Genomic DNA, 18,979 nt, shown 5'->3' on the forward strand with positions numbered 1-18,979 from the left:
CATATATATATGTATATATATATATATAGTTATTTAATTAGGTATTATGTTATTGGCAAAAAATTTAGAACACCAATTTGTGAGGATAAACTCCATTTGTAAGGGCAAACATGGATTGCACGTAGCCCCTGGAACAGCTTTGATTTCTGGTAAAATTTACCAGTCCACAGCTTTCTGATCAACCTTACACTGCTCTGAAATCTCGTATTTCTCCTTCTCTGTGTCGAAGATCTCACCTTCCTGGTGTTTTTAACATAACACAATATGAACATGTTCATTTCACTTAATATTCACTAAGATATGAGCTTTTAAAATTGAATAATAGGGACAGATGGTGACACATGGTAAAATGTGGTGCTTTGTGAAGCAGACCCACATGGGAAGGTTCCTGGTTCACATCTGCAGATCTCCCAGAGTATATATACTAAGCATGCATGTACTCATGATCTGAACCAGATACAGCGGGGGTTGTCAAAAAAGTGGTCCCAGGAGTGATGCTAACTCGCACCTCTCTCACATGCTGACTGAAGGGTTTCTACCGTGGCTCAACAGCTTTTGAGGCACATCTTCAGTAGGATAATACCTAGGCATTTTGTGCAGTTTAACCACCCGGGTACCACCATTCTTGTCTCTACCAACCGATTTTGTGACAGTCACAAGAACCTTCTCATTTTTCTTTTCGATCCTGAATTTAGTGGCTGAGTATTTCCTCTTGTACATGGCCTTTATGGAATTCATGGCAGACCGGGAGTATCTGCTGATGCCCCCGACTAGGACGGGGTTTCAGCTGCTATGGGGCTTCCCCTTCTTGGACTTTTTAGCCTTGGGGTCACCCTTTTTAACCTTGCCACTGGCATCAGCCTTCTTGGCTTCAGGTTTCTTCTCCTTAGTATCCTGCTTCAGTTTTTCACCTGCCATCTTGTATAATGGGAAAGAGCTCCTCCTCCATTTCTATTTTCTGGACTTTAGTTCTTTCGGTATGGGAGACGAATTTACTAAGCAGGGTATAGGATGTAAAGAAACCTTCATAATGAAGAACTAAGATCTATTTTCTTCTTCCAAAAGTAGAGATTAATCCCAGCCCCATGTAAGTGGATCATTGTTCTTAGAAACTTGAAAAATATAGGCTTTGGCAAGCAATAGAAAAAAAAAAAAAACGCACCCCCCCCCAAAAAAAAATCCCAGGTTGTAAACTATAGTCACACAAAGCAGAATAACAGTTTTTTTATTATTATTTGTTAAGAGAGTTTTTTTGCTATACGATGCATGAGCTTGCTGGAGAGACAGAGACAGAAAGCAAGAATTTACCCCCGGGGGGATGACCACACCACAATCCCTTCTCCTCCACTTCCTTCTTGGGATTTTGGGCATGCATGCACACACGCCTGGCATGAGTTTCAAGCTGCCAGGTCTGGGACTTGGACCATAGTTGGCCATGTGGGAAACCAGAGACATAACCATTATGCCATCTGCTGGTCTCAGACTAACAGTTTTGACAAGTAGAGGACAGCCCCTTCTCCATGTCTGTATTCCTTAGTACAAGGAGTTGGGAATACAAAGCACAGATTGGGGTTGTTTGAGGAGTAGCCAGGTGGGTGGAGTGGATATTGGTCGAGGGAAGAGGAAGAAACGTGATTGAAGCTGATGATGGGGCATAGCTAAGTATTTAGAATGTTTCAGACAGGGAGGTCTAGAAAAATTATTTAACAACTTAATTAAAAGAATAAAGGAAAAGTTTTTCTACGTTTCACTGATGGAAAAGTTAGTCACTGAAGGTATTTATAATTCTGTAAATGAACTTGAGTTTTTACTTTGTTTTTTAGATTCGCTTTGCTTTTATTTTGGTTATAGTAAAGATCATCTTGTGGAATACGCTTGCTTTGAACCTAGTTTCGAATTTATTATATGAATCAAGTTAGAACAGGAAAGATTTAGAATTAATCAGTGAGCCAATAACAAAGAAGTCAATAGAAATATAAACAAAACAGAAATTGACTGTGGATGCTTCCTAAGAGGCTAGATAACTGGACAAGGTAGTTCGCACTCAAGGCAGCTTCTTCTCTGGGAGACACATTGCAAGGGAGGAGGCCAAGAAAGGGGTGCAAATGACTTTATCCAGAGCATTATTCACAACCCTACCCCAAAATTCTATAGGTCAACTGTGCCTTGTGCATTAGAGATGAGGTATCTGATTCTGTAATGGGGAAATAAATAAGAATTTGAATCAGTAAGACTCTCATGGCTCAGATTTGTAAAATTTGTCCTAATGCACCTTCAGAAACTGGTGATAGACAAAAGAGTGAGGGAGTGCCACCTTGCTTACCATCTGCGTTTTTTCTTTTTCTTTTCTTTCTTCCATTTATTCTCTCTCTTTTCTTTTTGTTTTCTTCCTTTTCTTTCTTTCTTTCTTTCTCTTTTTCTTCTTTCTTCCTCTCTTTCTTTTGGTTTTCTTTTTCTTTTTCTTTCTTTCTTTCTTTTTTTTTTTTTTTGCCTAGGAGGTATAAAAAAGGCAAGGCTACTCATCTCCTTCTATGATCAAGTGTGTGGGTTACCATGATCTGGTGATGCTGAACATTCGGGTTTGAGTTTTAAGTATATTTAGGTATTACCACACACAGCACAATAGTGAAATATTCTCATCTTTGCCATAGAATGGTTCTTCCTCACAGTAGGCTTGTTGGAAGAGAATGACATAAAAGACTATTGTAAATTGCACAGCCTGGTGTCTGTCATATAACGTGTTTAGAAAATGGTGGTGGTAGTAATTGGCATAGTAGCAGTAATAATCGATATTGGTACTATTAAGAATAATATGAAAATTACTTGAGTTTAATACCATTAGGCAAAATGATAATTGAAACTTTAATCAAGTCCTTTTTTTCTTTCAGGAGTACAAATTGGCCCTTCTACAGTGCTATGGAAGATATCTTCAACAGTTCAGTACTGATTTTGATGAGAATAAAGCAGATGTGAATCAGTTCAAAACTGTCTTTTTCCCAAAAGGCTTTGGAGATAAAACTGCTGGACTTACAGTAAGATGAAAGAAGCAGCTAAAATAAGCTACAATTTATGATTAGCTATGCAATGTGTCTTTTAGTTGACAGCTTCTAAATGTCTTTTATTTGATTACCATAGCATCTGCCCATGTGCTATGATTTGTTTAATAAATACTTCGGTACTGGGTAAGAATGTGAACTTGGCTCAGCTGTGGTCAAGCAAGGCTGAGGCCACAGGAGAGGCTTACATCTGGCTCCTGGACCAACCTAGAGAGCCTGTTAATTGCTACCGTTGATTCATTGGTTGAGCAGTTACTGTGTGCTAGGTACTGTATAAATACGTTATACAAATGATCATTTTGCCTCCTCATGTAGGCCTAGAAAGTGGGTACTATTATGCCTCTCTTACAGATGATAACTGAGGGTTATTAGAGATTAAGAAATGAGCCCACTTAAAGCAATTGGCAGGATTGATGTTTGAACCCTGGTCAATTTGCTGCCAAATCTATGTTATCACAAACTCGATGACTATTCAAGGCCTTGGAAACAGCATGTGGTGAATAAACAGAAAATCTCAAGGACTGTTCGGGGACTATTGAACAGTTCAATTTAGTTGTGCCGTAGGTGCATGAATAAAAATACCAGGCCATGCAGGTGGGTCCCCCGTTGGGAAGAGTACTGAATGAAAAGGTCTCTCCTAGCCTCACAGTTTGTAGCACAGACCTGTACTCCTGCTTTTCATTTTCCACACCTTGTCAGAATTAATTCCTAAAGTGTAAATCAAATCATTGTACTCCATTGCCCTTTGACTCTGCCTTTTGGCTGAGATCCAAATTCCTTGGAATGACATGGAACACTCTCCATGTTCTGGCTCTGGGCTATTCCTATAGCTCCATCTCTTTATTTTAAACCTTTTTATCCACACTTACAAAAGACTTTCAGTTCAGTGATCACAGCAGCCACCTTAAGCATCCTTAATGCTGCACATGCCCGGAATGCTTTTCCTTCTGCCAAGAGCAGGGGCCATTTCTTCTTCATCTTAGAGTCTCTGGCCTAGCAAAGTGTGCAAATAGAGGTGCTTAATAAACATTGGCTGCATAAATTGTGTAGATTGTAGTAATTACATCTGAATTAATAAATAGGTTAAAATGCCACTGGATGAGTTCACAAAATGATTCAATTCTATATTTTTGGTATTGGAATTGTTGTATTTTTTTTTGTTTTTGTTTCTGAATTTCTTTTCCCTAAGGAAAGCTAATCTTAACTAAATGTATTTTATCACATTTCTTTCTATACTAATGTATTACCTTGATTACACTTAATTGTTTTCATTTTCAAAATATTTAAAAAATGTTTAGCTATTTATTTCTTTCACGAGTAATGGAAAGAGAGGGGAATGGCATCCCCAACAGATCTCAATGCCATGATCCACCCCCAGCCTTTAGCCAGCCCTGGATCAGGGCAGTTGTGTGTGCCTTGCATACTCAGGTCTCCGGACTTGAACTGGACTCTCCCCATACGGGATTGCTTTGCAGAGTGATGTATTTTCCTGCTGCACTGCCATATAGTACCTTGTTTTTACATTTTGATAAATGCTTTAAGTTGCACAAATCTTACCCATATTCACATTTATATTTTCCCATGTGTTTCAGTTTCATGCTTTAAGTGGCAGGAATATGTGCAACTACCAGCTGGTCTGTGATAGTGATGTAAACCTGAAGAATAAAGAGTCTGTGACCCAGTGCCTGCATATCCTGTCCTCCTTAAGACTCATCATGCAGGTGGCTCTGCCACAGGAGCATCTTTGCTGGATTATCTTCAATGGTATATACCAACTTAACAATTATTTATTTTATTTATTATTATTATTATTTTTGGAGAGGTTTTTGCTATAGGGCACGTGTGCTTGCCACAAAGAGAGACAGAGAGACAGAAAGCGAGAAATCACCCCTGAGCGGGGGATGGCCACACTGAAATCCCTTCTCCATTCTCCTCTTGGGATCCTGGGCACGCATGCACACATGCCGACATGAGTTTAAGCCACCAGGTCTGGGACTTGAACCGTGGTCGACTACGTGGGACTCCAGCAACATAGCCATTATGCCAACTGCTGGTCCCAATTTTATTAATTATTATTATTGTTGGGACCAGCAGTTAGCATAGTGGCTATGTTGCTGGATTTTCATGTAGTCGACCGCAGTTTGAGTCCTGGACCTGGTGGCTTAAAAACTCATGCCAGGCGCATGTGCGTGCGTGCCCAAGATCCCAAGAGGAGAATGGAGGAGAAGGGACTGCGGTGTGGCCATCCCCCCTGCGGGGTGATTTCTCGCTTTCTATCTCTTTGTCTCTCTCTGTCTTTCTGGTGAGCGCACACGCCCTAAAGCATAAACCTCTCCAAAAAAAAGACAAAAAAATTATTATTATTATTGTTATTAAGTTTGCTATAGGGCACAGGCACTCACCAGAGAGACGCAGGGAGAGAGAGAGAAAATGAGATAGATAGAGAGAGAGAAAGCCACCAGGTCCAAGACTTGCACTGCAGTCGGCCATGTGGGAGTCCAGCACCCGTCATGCCTCCTGCAATGTATTTTATCTTCCACTGTGACTTTCAGAGAGTTATTTAAATACCACATTTGATGGTAACTTGATTACCTGGTGATTTAGAACACATGCAATGCATCGAAGGATGATTATGAGTTTGTTAACATTTGTATTATAATGTAGCTTGTTCTTTAAGTAGGGACATGTAAAGCATGTTTTGGGTTTTCCACTGAAGGAAAGGTCAGAGGCTGTGGAGGTAATCAGCTGTAGGTGTATACAAAACATAAGCTATAGCTAATAAGTGGAGAAATACAAAATAGGAAAGGGAAGGATCATAGGACCACTGCAGGTTAGATTGGTTCTAAGCATCATCCATTTATTGGTCCTCTTTTCAAAGATCTTTGGCTTCCTGGATAACAACCTTCCCCTCCTACCTAATTTTGGGTTGGGAGTTCTGAGAATATATGGTGTATGCACACACACACACACACGTACATTATATGCATATGTCTAAAGAAATGAATCTTAGCTATAAAAATGTAACACTTATTTTTCTCTATTTAAAAATGACAATGATTAGTTTACTATACTTTGTGGGTTGTATTTCCTTAAATGAAATATAATAATGACAAGGTGTTTTATATACATATATAAAACCAGGACAAAATAACTTCATCGAAAATATATTGAACATTCTCTCTTCCATGGCAACCAAAAGTACATTTTTTAGCCTTCTTCACCCACCCCAAATCATATTTTGAGAAATACAAAATCTGAAGGGGAAGGATCATACCTTTTATAAAAGGTATTTTTTTAATTTAATTCTATTTGTTGTTATTATTTATTTTTTAATTTGACCAAGGAGATAGAGAGAAAGAGAAGGGGAAAAAGAGAAAGCAAGCTGCCAGGTCCAGGACTCGAACCACAGTCAGCCATGTGGGAGTCTGGTACCTTAACCACCATGTCACCAGCTGACCCCTATAAAAGGTATTTTAAAATAGTTATTTTGGGAGGAAACAGATGGACACAGCACCTCCAACAGGATCCTGATGCCATGATCTACTGCCAGCTTCAGCCAGTCTCACATCATGGGCACATGTGTGACCAGTGTACTTGGGGAGGTCTCTGGACATGAACTGGTAAACTTCTCATGTGGGTCTGCCTTACAGAGCGTTGTATTCCACCACTGTGCCACTGTCTGGCCCCATGTTTTGATAGTTTGATTGAAATCAGACTTTACATTTGCTGCCAGAGATGAGGCTGACTTTGATGAGAGATTTCAGTCCAGTGATTGTTAATCTTTTGTTCCTGATCATCCTCAAGGATTCAAGATTCTCTGAGTTCCACTGCCATCTTTCCACCTGAGTTACTCACATATCTTAGCAGGGCTGGACAGGCCGGGAGGAATGGTTTTGTGTTGTATTCAGGCCTTGCTTGAGAGATGGAAATGATGCAGCATGATATCCTGTCTTAAACTCTTTTAAGATCACATACACAAAGACACACACACACATACACACACATACACACACACACACACACACACACAGACAAACCACTAATATTCTTTATTAAAAAAAGATTTTAAAAATTCTATATCTACTATACATTTTCTTGGTGTGTGCTTTTTATTTATACATGTGGTATTATTTTTTCTAGGTTTTATTTTGTTTCCTGAATTTTTTTTTTCTACTTTATGCTATGGCATTGGACTCTAGCCAGGTTCCTCTACGTAAATCTCCTTTGTTAACTCTACCTGCTGACTTGCAGTTCAGACATCCATATGCCACTTGAGACAGGCACCAGGCTTGCTGAATTACTCTGTAACAAGTAATTCTCCAACAATTTTCTTGCACATGTCCTTCCATAGACCTGATGCCCAGGAGTGGGCTTGCTGGGTTTTGGAAGATGCAGTTAGGTTTACTAACTGCTGTCCTTGTTTTAGTGTATTTGTCTAAAACTTACTGAGAGCCAGGGGCATTGTTCCAGGTGCTAGGGACACAGGAGTGTATGATGGACAAATACCCAGTTCTCATGCTTGCTTCCACTGTAGAGAGATAAAAAGAAATGAAAACTAAGTGTCAGATGGTGGTGAGTGTTACGGAGAAGAGAAAGGTGGCTTCGGGATAAAGGAGAATAACGGCTGGACAGGGTTGTAATTTTAAATGGAACTGTCAGGAAAGGCCTCACTGAAATGACAGTTGAGTAAAGACCTGAAGGAATTTGGAGAGTGAACCCTCTGGATATGGGGGAAGGATATCCATCTGGAAGATTAGCAAGTGCCTGCACCCTGAAGTTTTAGCAATTTGGAATCCAAATATTCAAAAAATACATTTAACTGATAAGTTATCAAAATATATTTAGTCTTTTCAGTCAGACAACTTACTTTTATTAAAAAAAAAGAATTATTGATTTAATTTGGGACCAGCAATTAGCGTAATGGCTATGTCGCTGAATTCCCATGTAGTGGACTGTGGTTTGAGTCCTGGACCCAGTGGCTTAAACTCACGCTGAATGCATGTGTGTGCGTGCCCAAGATCCCAAGAGGAGAAAGGAGAAGGGATTGCGGTGTGGCCATCCCCCTTGGGGGTGATTTCTCGCTTTCTGTCTCTCTGTCTCTCTCTGTCTTTCCGGCGAGTGCATGTGCCCTATAGCAAAAACCTCTCAAACAAACAAAAGAGAATTATTGATTTAATTTTATTTATTATTATTATTTGATTTGACTAGAGAGGCAGAGAGAGAGGGTGGAGAAAGTGAGAAAGCAAGCAAACAAGCTGCAGGACTCAAATCATGGTCAGCTATGTGGGAATCCAGCACCTTAACCACCCTGCCATCTTGTGGTCCTTTAACGGACTATTATACATATCTACCCTTGATTTCTTAAGATATTTAATCAATCTTTATTCTTTTACAAAATATAACTGCATGAGGCCAGCCAGTGACATGGAGGTTAAGGCAGCTGAATCCCACATGGTTGACAGTGTGGTTTGAGTCCTGGATCTAGTGGCTTGAAAAACACGTGAGGTGTGTGTGTATGCATGCCCCAAATCCTTAGAGTGCAGAATGGAGAAGAGGGGATGGTGGCGTGGTCATCCCCCTGAGGGTGTGCTTTCTCACTCTCCTTTTCTCTTGTTCTCTGTCTCTCTGGTGAACGCACATGTCCTATAGCATATTAATAAAATAAAATGATTAATTAAAAAAACCTAATGACTGTAGGAATATGGGATAATACCTTCTCAACCAATCTAAGCCCAACTAACTAATTTAGATGCTCACATTATTTTGATAGTGGCCGTGTTTGCTGAAAAGGAGTCATGTGATAAGACAGTAAATGCATATTGGGGATTTGGTTAAAAACAAAATGTTGAGGGTTAGGGGGTAGACAGTAGCACAGTGGTTAAAATGGGGTTTGGTTAAAAACAAAACAGGGGACCAGACAGTGGCATGGTGATAAAATGCAATACTCTGCAAGACAGACACACGCTGAAAGGTTGCAAATCAGGAGACATTTCTGAGCTCACTGGGCACACACAAGCCCATGATTCAGGCTGGCTGAAGCAGGAAGTGTAATTCAGGCACTGAGGCCCTATTGGGGGTGCTGATGTATCTCTGTATTCTGTCTCTTTCCTCATGTAATCAACTTTATATCTATTTTTTTTTTGAGAGGTTTTTGCCATAGGGCGTGTGTGCTCACCAGAAAGACAGAGAGAGACAGAGAGACAGAAAGTGAAAAATCACCCCCCCAGGGGAGATGGCCATGCCGCAATCCCTTCTCCTCCATTCTCCTCTTGGGATCTTGGGCACGCACGCACACGTGCCCGGCGTGAGTTTAAGCCACTGGGTTCGGGACTCGAACCACGTTTGACTACGTGGAAGTCCAGCGACATAGCCATTATGCTAACTGCCGGCCCCATAAACTTTATATGTATTTTTAAAGTTGCTAAAGGGCACCAGAGAGACAGAGACAGAGAGTGAGAAAGCACTCCCTCCCCCAGGGGGCATGGTCATGCTGCAATCTCTTCTCTTTCATTTCTCGCTCCTGTCCGGATTTCTGGCATACATACACGTGCATTTGACATGCTTTTCTTTTTTCTTTTTTTTTTTGTTTTTGGAGAGGTTTTTGCTATAGGGCGCGTGCGCTCGCCAGACAGAGAGAGAGAGACATAGAGACAGAAAGCGAGAAATCACCCCCCAGAGGGGATGGTCACGCCGCAATCCCTTCTCCTCCATTCTCCTCTTGGGATCTTGGGCACGCACGCACATGCGCCCGGCCTGAGTTTTAAGCCACCGGGTCCGGGACGTGAACCTCGGTTGACTACGTGGGAGTCCAGCGACATAGCCATTACGCTAACTGCTGGTTCCCTCGACATGCTTTTCAAGCCACCGGATCCAGGACTCAAACTGCACAGTCAGCTTTGTGGGGACCTAGCTTCCTTGGGCACCGCACCACCAGCTGGTCCCAGAATAAATAAGCTTTAAACAAAACAAAGCAAACAAACTTCCAGGGATCTCCTAAGATCATAATGATTCAGTCTGTGCTCCATTTATACACGTACACTCCCTGTCTGGCTTCTGCGGTGGGAATTTGTGAGCCATGCCAACACCCTGAACTATCAGAAAGGGATTCAGTTATACTCAGGATGTTTTGGGACTGAAAGGGTTAAAGGCACTTTTTTGAAATAAAGAGGGCTTTTGTCGTTCTTGTGGGCAGTCTCCTGAGGCCTTCTTAAGTTCCTCAGTTCCCGTGACTGACGTGTTTACACAGGCTTCTGGCTTACACCTGAATCACATGTATTGTGGAGAGGCATGTGTTTCCTGTGCATATCCTACTTGGCGACTTTTTTTCTTTTCCCTCTACAAAGAAACACAGTTATACTATTTTCTTTTTAAAGGTTAAGAGTAGAGGGCAGCAGAGCCAAGAGACGAGATACTTATGCTGGCTTTGAGCTGTTACTAACAGCGGAGTTCTTCCTCAGTGGCTCCTAAGTACAAAAAGTAATGGCATGTCACGGGGACAATCACACTAGATTGCTGTGTCCTTGACTAGTAAGGACCAATTGCCTTCTCTACAAACTTTATGGTGCTATAAGTGTTTAAGGTTTTATTCAATATATATATTTTTCACTGATTTGTGTAATTAATGTTTATTATGCTTACAGGTGTGTTTTAATCAAGTGAGATGTTTTGGAAGCAGATGCTGTTTGTTAGAAGCTTTTAAAGTTTAAACATGAATATTGGATTTCTAATTGTTGAATTTCGATGGTTTTGAATTTTAGATCAGATGTTTTGTAGAAAATATTTAGACTACCTGTCATTATAATTACATGCCTTTTAAAAGCATATGACCATCTTTTGGGTATGTTTCTAGCATGATAATATTCTTTATATACAGAGAGATATATGATGCCGTTTCCCACCTGTCTCTCCAAACCTGCCACCAGCCTTCTAGCCTCACATAATTAATGGTGTGACACCAAATTGTACTTGAATGATCTTATGCAGATGTTGGAAAGCTGTTTTTCATTGGAGTGATTTTAGGGCCTACTTTAATAATGGGATAAATATTACATGAGATTGCAAGTGAATATAATGCGACTTGTCATGCATTATGATTTTTAAATTATTAGGACTCCACGCTGAGTCTCGTGCCAGGCTGTTTAAATATGTATTCTAATCTTATCTGGAGATAAATCTTTAGTTTTTCAACCCTTAGGAAACCATGGGAACCGATAACATTTTACATGAATTAATAAAACCACAGGGTATTAAAGTATGCCAGTAAAAAATCTTCTGTTCAGTATATTTCAGAAGTTAAATTGTCTTTAAAATGAAGCTAAAGGATTCCTGTGTCAACGTATTTAAAATATGGTCATGTTAGTTATTTTAATGGTTTTTGTCTGTGAGTTATCCGAAAGATTATGATGATTATGACTCTCTGCCATCATCAGACTTTCTCATGAGACCACTTGTTTTGGGAAGTAATGACTTATGCCATAGTAACTGGGATATAAAATTTACAACCTTTGACTGTAAAACATGTTAATAATCTTTTTCTTCATCTAGGTACTATTTACATTTACACGATTTGCAGAAAATTGATGATCATAGGTCAATCTTCCAAGGTATGAAATGTATTGACAAAATATTTTTTCTTATTTTTTTTCTGAAGGCTTCTATTACACAGTACATTGAATACTAATCCAAGGATACCTAGCAAATTATGTAACAAAATTTAGTGAATATATATGATTTTACTGTTTTAGTTTCACCTTAATAATAGTTGCATGGGGCCAGCAGGTGGTGTGGTTATTAAAGTGGCTGGATTTCCCCATGGCTGACTATAGTTCGAGTCCCAGATCCAGTGGCTTGAAAATCTTGCTGGGAATATGCCCAGAATCCTGAGAGGAGCATGGAGGAAAAGGGAATGTGGGATCTCTCTGTCTCTTTCCTCTCTGGAGAGCTCATGTACCCTATGACAAAAACATAAAAAAAGAAAAGTCACATGTAAAAATGTGGACAATAAAGTTGTGTTTTTTTTTTTTTTAAGAGAGAGAGATTTTTGCTTTAGGCCCTGTGCATTTACCAGAGAGAGAGAGAGAGAGAGACAGAGAGAGAGAGAGAGACAAAGAGAGAGAGAGACAGAGAGACAGAGAGACAGAAAGCAAGAATTCACTCCCTGGGGGCATGGCCATGCAACAATCCCTTCTCCTCCTCTTCCCCTTTCCTCTTGGGATTTTGGTCGGGCATGCATGCACACACACCCAGCGTGAGTTTTAAGTCACCGGGCCCAGGACTCAAACCACAGTCAACTATGCGGGAGTACAACAATGTAACCATTGCGCCATCTGGTGGTCCTGATAGTAAAGTATTAATGAATAGAATTCCTGAAATAGATGTTCTCCAGTTGTCCTCTGTGTCTCAGGTCATAATACTTGTCATATTTGATACTGAACATCCATCTCGTTACTACATCTCTAAATAGGGTGACCATCCGTCCTGGTTTTGCTCACGACTGTGTTGGCTTATGCCTATCATTCTGGGGTAATTATTAAATGTGCCCCTTTTCACTCTTAAAACTGTCCTGCTCTAGAAGATAAACTGTGTTTACCCTCTTTATTTCATGCAGTGAAGTCGGATTTCATTCTACATGAAGTTCTTGCATATATTCATCCACATACTTGTTGGCTGAATGAACACCTAATCTCTAACCTACTTACAAGCCAAGGACAAGGAGACTTTCTTTTATGTGATTCTCACTTACCGCACTCACTGCTCCACTTTAGCTTGAAGAAGTTGCTGACACTTCTGTTGACTTCCCTGCAATGTTGGTAGCACTTTTGTCTGCAGGAGGCATATTTATCCCTTCTATTCATTTTCCCACCATTGGAATGTAGGCCAAGTATGGCAAGTCTACTCCCCTTGAGACCATGCTGGAGTTGTTGCTGGCTTCTGAAACATTGCTACTTTATTTTTATTTATTTCATGCAAAATCTTACCCTGAATATTCCAATTCTCTGGAGAGAATTTTTTTTTTTTGAGTGAGATTTTTGCTATAGGGTACATGTGCTCGCTGGAGTGAGAGAGACGGACAGACAGACAGAAAGTGAGAAATCACCTTCCAGAGGGGATGGCCACGGCGCAATTCCTTCTTCATTCTCCTCTTGGGATTTTGGGCTCTTGCATGCACATACACACACACACACACACACACACACACACACACACACGAGTCTGGCATGAGTTTTCAGCCGCCGGGTCAGGGACTTGAACCACAGTCAGTTCTGTGGGAGTCCAGTGATGTAACCATTATGCCATCTGATAGTCCTAAGAATTTTTTTTTTTTTTTAATATCTTCACAAGGTAGTAAAGTATCTTAAAAGTTGACACTTAAGGGACCAGCAGATGACATAATGGTTATGTCACTGGGCTTCCATGTAGTCGACCACAATTTGAGTTCTAGACCCAGGGGCTTAAACTCACTCCAGGCACGTGTGTGTGCATGCCCAAGCTCTCAACAGAATAGAGGAGAAGGGATTGAGATGTGGCCATCTCCCCTGGGGGGTGATTTCTAGCTTTCCGTCTCTCTGTTTTTTATTGTCTTTCTAGCAAGTCCACATACTCTATAGCAAAAATCTCTCTCTAAAAAAATTTGTTTTTGACACTTAAAAGAGAAAAATAAAAGCAAAGCTATTTGCATGCTCAATGGCTATAACATTAATTGGATATTTTCTTTCTGTTTTGTCCTTCAAATTAAAAAGCTCTATTACTGATAGTCACTTGAAAATTCCATGCCAGCTTTTTGAATTTGAATTAAATTGAGGGGAGACTGTCCCATGCATAATGCAAATTTGGCCTGAAGACTGTCCAATGATTCTACATTCATTTCCAGATGACTTCCTGAAAAGAATTTGCATCCTCCTGTTAACATTTGCTCTCCCAACAACTACTGCCTCACAGACCCATCATAGTTTGGTCTGCCTCAGTGTTTGCCAGCCAGAGTCCTGAAGGGCAGGGCTGTTTGTGCCAGGGCTGTTTGGCTGTTAGGGTCTGTGCTTGTTAATACTGGAACGTTTTAATTTCATGTGATAGTCATCTTAAAATAATTTGTTATTTATAACCAAGTAAAACATCTCTTTTACCCCCTCACGTAATTTGAGTTTGACTCACAAAATGAGAAGCAAAGGATGGTAGTTCTGTGGCCCCAGTTTTGAGAGATGCAAGTGAGGGTAGTTTGGGACGCAAGAATTTTGGGGTGATGGATGGTTGTGCAGTTGGCACCTAAAGATCCAGAAGAAATTCACTCTCATTTAATTTGTTTTGGGCCAGCAGGTGGTGTAGTGGTTAAGGCACTGGACTCCCACATGGCTGACTGTGATCCAAGTCCTGGACCTGGCGGCTTGAAAATCACACTGGGCGTGTGTGGGTGTGTGCCCAAAATCTCAGGAAGGGAATGAAGTGATTGTGGCGTAGCCATTCCCCTTGGGGGATGATTTCTCACTTTCCTTCTCACTGTTTTGTATCTCTGGTGAGTGCAGTGTCCTATGGCAAAAACCTTAAGAGGAAAAAAAAAATGCTGTCAGGCGTGTGCGCTCTTCAGAGAGAGGGGAAGTGAGAAGGCACATCTCAGGGGAATGGCCATGCTGCAATACCTTCTCCATTCTCCTCTTGGGATTTTGCCCAGTATGCACTTTCACCAGCATGTTTTTCACTGAGTCCAAGACTCGAACTGTGCAGTGGGCCACCTTGACCACCATGTACCTGGTTGGCCTAGGATGAAATTCCTTAAATTTGCTCAATATACTAAGTTTCAAGGAAATTAATAATCCTCACCCAGAAATTCTCAATCCCCTAGGCTAATGAATTGATTCTTGAGCCGAAGCTATAAACGGTCTTATTAAGGGTCCATTTAATGGAGAAAAGCTCTTAGAGGTCCCACCACATCTGAGTTCTCCTGGGTCTGAGGGACCCCAAGTCTGGATCTGCTTTAGCATTCAAGTCTGTTAAACATAGACGGAAGTTGATACGGGATCCTCAGGCTGTTCTTGGTGTCACTCTAGAGCAATCAAAACTCCCATGTATGTAGGCCGATACATTATGGCTATACTTCATTATTATTATTAAATGCCTACTACATACTATCTCATAAATGTTAAGTCCCAGGCTTGAAAGTGCTTCTGTGTCATTTCCTCACATGATGCTATGAGCTGGTGTACGTGAAGCTGGAGTGCCACCCTGTGGCTGAGCCGAGTAATTGTGCATGTTTTTCCTACTTGATGCCTGATAGCTGCTTTGCTGGGCCAGTAACTGGGATATGGATATAATTTAATTTTTCAACATTTCTCTGTGTTTGCTTTTTACTTATTTTTTTTTCTATGAAGAGAATAGTCCTGCTGTATCCTACCCATGAATTATTTTTAGTTAATAGAAACAATTATTTAATGATTTCTAGTTTTATTAATAGGAGTTAAAAATAATGTTATGAAGTCTTTTTTTTTTTTTGAAATGACTTTGTATCTTTAAACTTGAAAGATACTTTTTCAGAATTCTAAGTGCTTTTGGCGAACTTCTCCCTTAGTCAAGGCTACTCTGTGTAGTAGGAAAAACACTGCACTTGGAAGGCAGAAGACCTGAATCCCAGCCCCAGTTCTATCTCCTAGAAGCAGTTTAGCCTTTTGGAATTAGGGTCCGTTATAGTGCAGAAATCTGTGATTTTCTTTAATGATAACTTTAAAACCCAATCCTAAATATAATGTGAACAACTGTTAACTGGGTGGAGCTATTTTTATTTTGAAATGTGGCGTTTCCAATACCAAGAGTCTTGAGGGATTTTGGAAAGACATGAACTTACAGGGAAATTGAAACTTGGCTTAATTGCATATCCCCAAATCTCAACAATCCAAATGCAAAAATGCAAAATAATTAGGGGTTCTTAGGGAGCACAGAGAAAAACTTGAGATTTTGTTTTTGTCTTTTTAAAAATGTTATTTCATTTCTTTCTTTCTTTCATGAGAGAGAGAGAGAGAGAGAGAGATGAGAGACACGCATCTCCAACAGGATCACACCACACTGCAGTCTCCCTGCCCCAGGCTTCTACCCAGCTAGGATCATGGACAGACCTGGTGCATTTAGGTCAATCCTTGCTCTGTACCTGGAGCCTTCCCATCTGGCTCTAGCATCACCCTGCTGGGACTCACCCCCTATGTCACTGAGGCCAGGCCAGGAGTTTTCGATGACTGTTCATTTAATATCAGTTCACAGTGTGGCAGGGGTAGCAAACAACAACGAGAGCGCAAATAGCAATTAAGTGATCTCAGGCTGACTTAGTAGAAGTGTAGTGTCCAGGACCAGGGACAGAGTTTTCACTGCACTGTGGTCTAGTCACACACTCTGAAGGGACATCGGCAACTTGAAGCAAAGTGGCACTAGCCCAACCACGGTGGAGAAGGGAAGTTCGGTTCCATGAGGTGTGGAAGCACAAGGGTTATTTACCCTAGAGAGACTTTGGGGAAAAGGCAGGCCGTGTAGGTGTTTTCAGATTCTTGGAGGGCTGTAATTTGGAGGTGAGTTTTGCACTGTTTTGTGCTATTCTGGAAAGCGTGGCTAGGACCAATGCACTGGAAGAATACAAAGGATCTTAAAAAATCCGTGGAAAATAACCATGACCTAATTATGCCTGCATTTTAATTTTGTTTCATCAAAATAAACTCAGGCTTTAATTCCATTCTTCTGTGAACTTGTTGACGTCCTCTCATATTAAAGTGAATTTATTTCTGACTAAGAAAGTATTTTTCATGTTTAAAATCGTCTTCCACGGCCACATGCTGTATTCCTTATAGTGGAGTCAGAAATCCTTGGGGAGGGTTGCTGTGGAGCACCCAGTAATGGTGCTGAGTAATGTTGGTGGGGATATCATTTAGATTGACTTATAGCTCCTTGATTCTATGATCACTTGAAATATTTCCATATTTAGTACCATGAACTGAAACTTTTTTTTTTTAGTTTTGCTACAGGGTACATGTTACCAGAGAGAGAGAGAAGGAAAGTGAGAACTCCCCCCCACCCCACCCCCACACACACAAGGGGGCTGGCCACACTGCAGTCTCTTCTCCTTCAGTCTCCTCTTGGGTTTTGGTACACATGCACATGTGCCTGGTGGGATTTCAAGTTGCCAGGTCTGCGACTTGAACTGTGCAGTTGGCCATGTGGGATACAGCACTTTAACCTCCATGCCACTTGCTGGCTCCATGAACCGAAACTTTATAATGAAGGTCAGTCAGCAAATATTTACTGCATGTCTACTCCATGCCAGATGAAGTTCTAGGTGTTGGGGATGCCATGGTGAATGGACAGATGCGGTTCCTTTCCTAAGTGAACTCACATTCTAATGGAATGAACTTATGTTCCAGTGTATAGCAAACGATATTATGATTCTGTGTCAAACCTTGATCTATTTTCAATAGTGTTTTTTTCTCTGAATCAAAACTGTTAAGAGGGCAGAGAATTTGAGCCTTTCAGGCTTCTCCTTTCTCTTAGTTTCCACTGACCTTTGTACACACAGTCTTCAAAAACGCCAAAGTTTTAATAGATTTGAATGTTATCAGGGTTTTACCTTTTTTTCCTGTCCAATGCTATGTCAGTCTGATTTACTTTCTATATATGAAGCGCCCAGACTGCTTTGATGGTTTGTCATTTCAAGGTGGATGTGACTACTACAGATCTATTTCTTCTTAATTGAGTTTTCAATTGTTGAAGGCTTAATTTGTTATTGGAAGAAGGGCTTTATTCTATTGTCCACATTTCCTGTCATTGTTTGAGAACCTGCCAACTCTGCTGTGGTTGCTTCTGCTGACTATGGTTGTGTGTGGAATTCATTTCGTCTTGCTTGGGAATATCTGCCATGTACCTGGCACTGTTCTAGGTGCTAGTGAAACAAAAATAAATAAGGCCTTGTTCCAGTCTTCAACGAGTTTTAGGATCATACTTGTGAGTATATGAATACAGTAGTATGTGACATGTGGCATGTATAAATACAAAAATATATGCGAATAATATATACACATCACACAATGACAGTAGAGATGGAAATGAGGCAATATCCAAAGACAGGACCTCATTAGGTCTTGTCTCTCTAGGAGCATTGGAAAAGTCTTCTTCAGGGACTAGCAGTTAGCATAATGGCTATGTCGATGGACTCCCATGTAGTTGACCGTGATTTGAGTCCCGGACTCAGTGGTTTAAACTCACACCGGATGCGTGTGCGTGCGTGCCCAAGATCCCGAGAGGAGAATGGAGGAGAAGGAATTGAGGTGTGGCCATCCCCCCTGGGGAGTGATTTCTTGCTTTCTGTCTCTCTCTGTCTTTCTGGTGAGCGCATGCGCCCTATAGCAAAAACCTCTTAAAAAAAAAAATCTTCTTCAACAACTAATTCTGTTTCTTCTTTCTGTTCCTCATCCTCTCCCTGTTCCTCCACCTCTTCCTGCTTCTCCCTCCTCCTCTTTTTCCTTCATTGTCATCACCAGGGCTAAGATGTATATGTGCTTGCTATGTGTCAGTCTTAACATGTATTAACTCTTAATCGTGAAACAATCCTGTAAGGTAGGTGCTGTTACCTACGTTTGGCAGCTGGAGAACTCGAGGCACATGGAGTTTAATTGTCGAAGCAAACACTGCTAGTAGTGGAGGCAGTGTTTCAGCCTAGAAGGGCGGTGAAGGAGAGAGCTTTCTGAGTAAAGACAGCACAGTGAGCAAAGATACATGTATTTGGACCAGTAAGATGTTTTGTGGAATGGAAAGCTTTTTGGACCATATTTAAGCACATAAGGGAACTTTAGAAAGTCCGTGGAGAAATGGAATTAAAGTATGAGTGTATTTTGGCACAAAAAAATTGAAAGCCAGCATAGCTTTTTTTTTTTTTTTTTTTTTTTTGAGAGATTTTCGTTATA

The 18,979-nt window shown here is 40.7% G+C and overlaps 1 protein-coding gene across 1 annotated transcript in view; it reads left to right on the forward strand.

Moving 5' to 3' along the window:
- The window catches only part of CFAP54 (cilia and flagella associated protein 54), a 347,206-nt gene that overhangs the window by 13,415 nt on the left and 314,812 nt on the right, over positions 1 to 18,979 (forward strand). The window contains exons 3-5 of the mRNA XM_014590242.1: positions 2,889 to 3,032; positions 4,649 to 4,820; positions 11,601 to 11,659. Of these exons, the coding sequence (XP_014445728.1) occupies positions 2,889 to 3,032; positions 4,649 to 4,820; positions 11,601 to 11,659 (375 nt within the window). The remainder of the gene's footprint in view (positions 1 to 2,888; positions 3,033 to 4,648; positions 4,821 to 11,600; positions 11,660 to 18,979) is intronic.

Source organism: Tupaia chinensis, unplaced genomic scaffold (assembly GCF_000334495.1).
Source record: "Tupaia chinensis unplaced genomic scaffold, TupChi_1.0 Scaffold000423_1, whole genome shotgun sequence".
NCBI classification, from domain to species: Eukaryota; Metazoa; Chordata; class Mammalia; order Scandentia; family Tupaiidae; genus Tupaia; species Tupaia belangeri.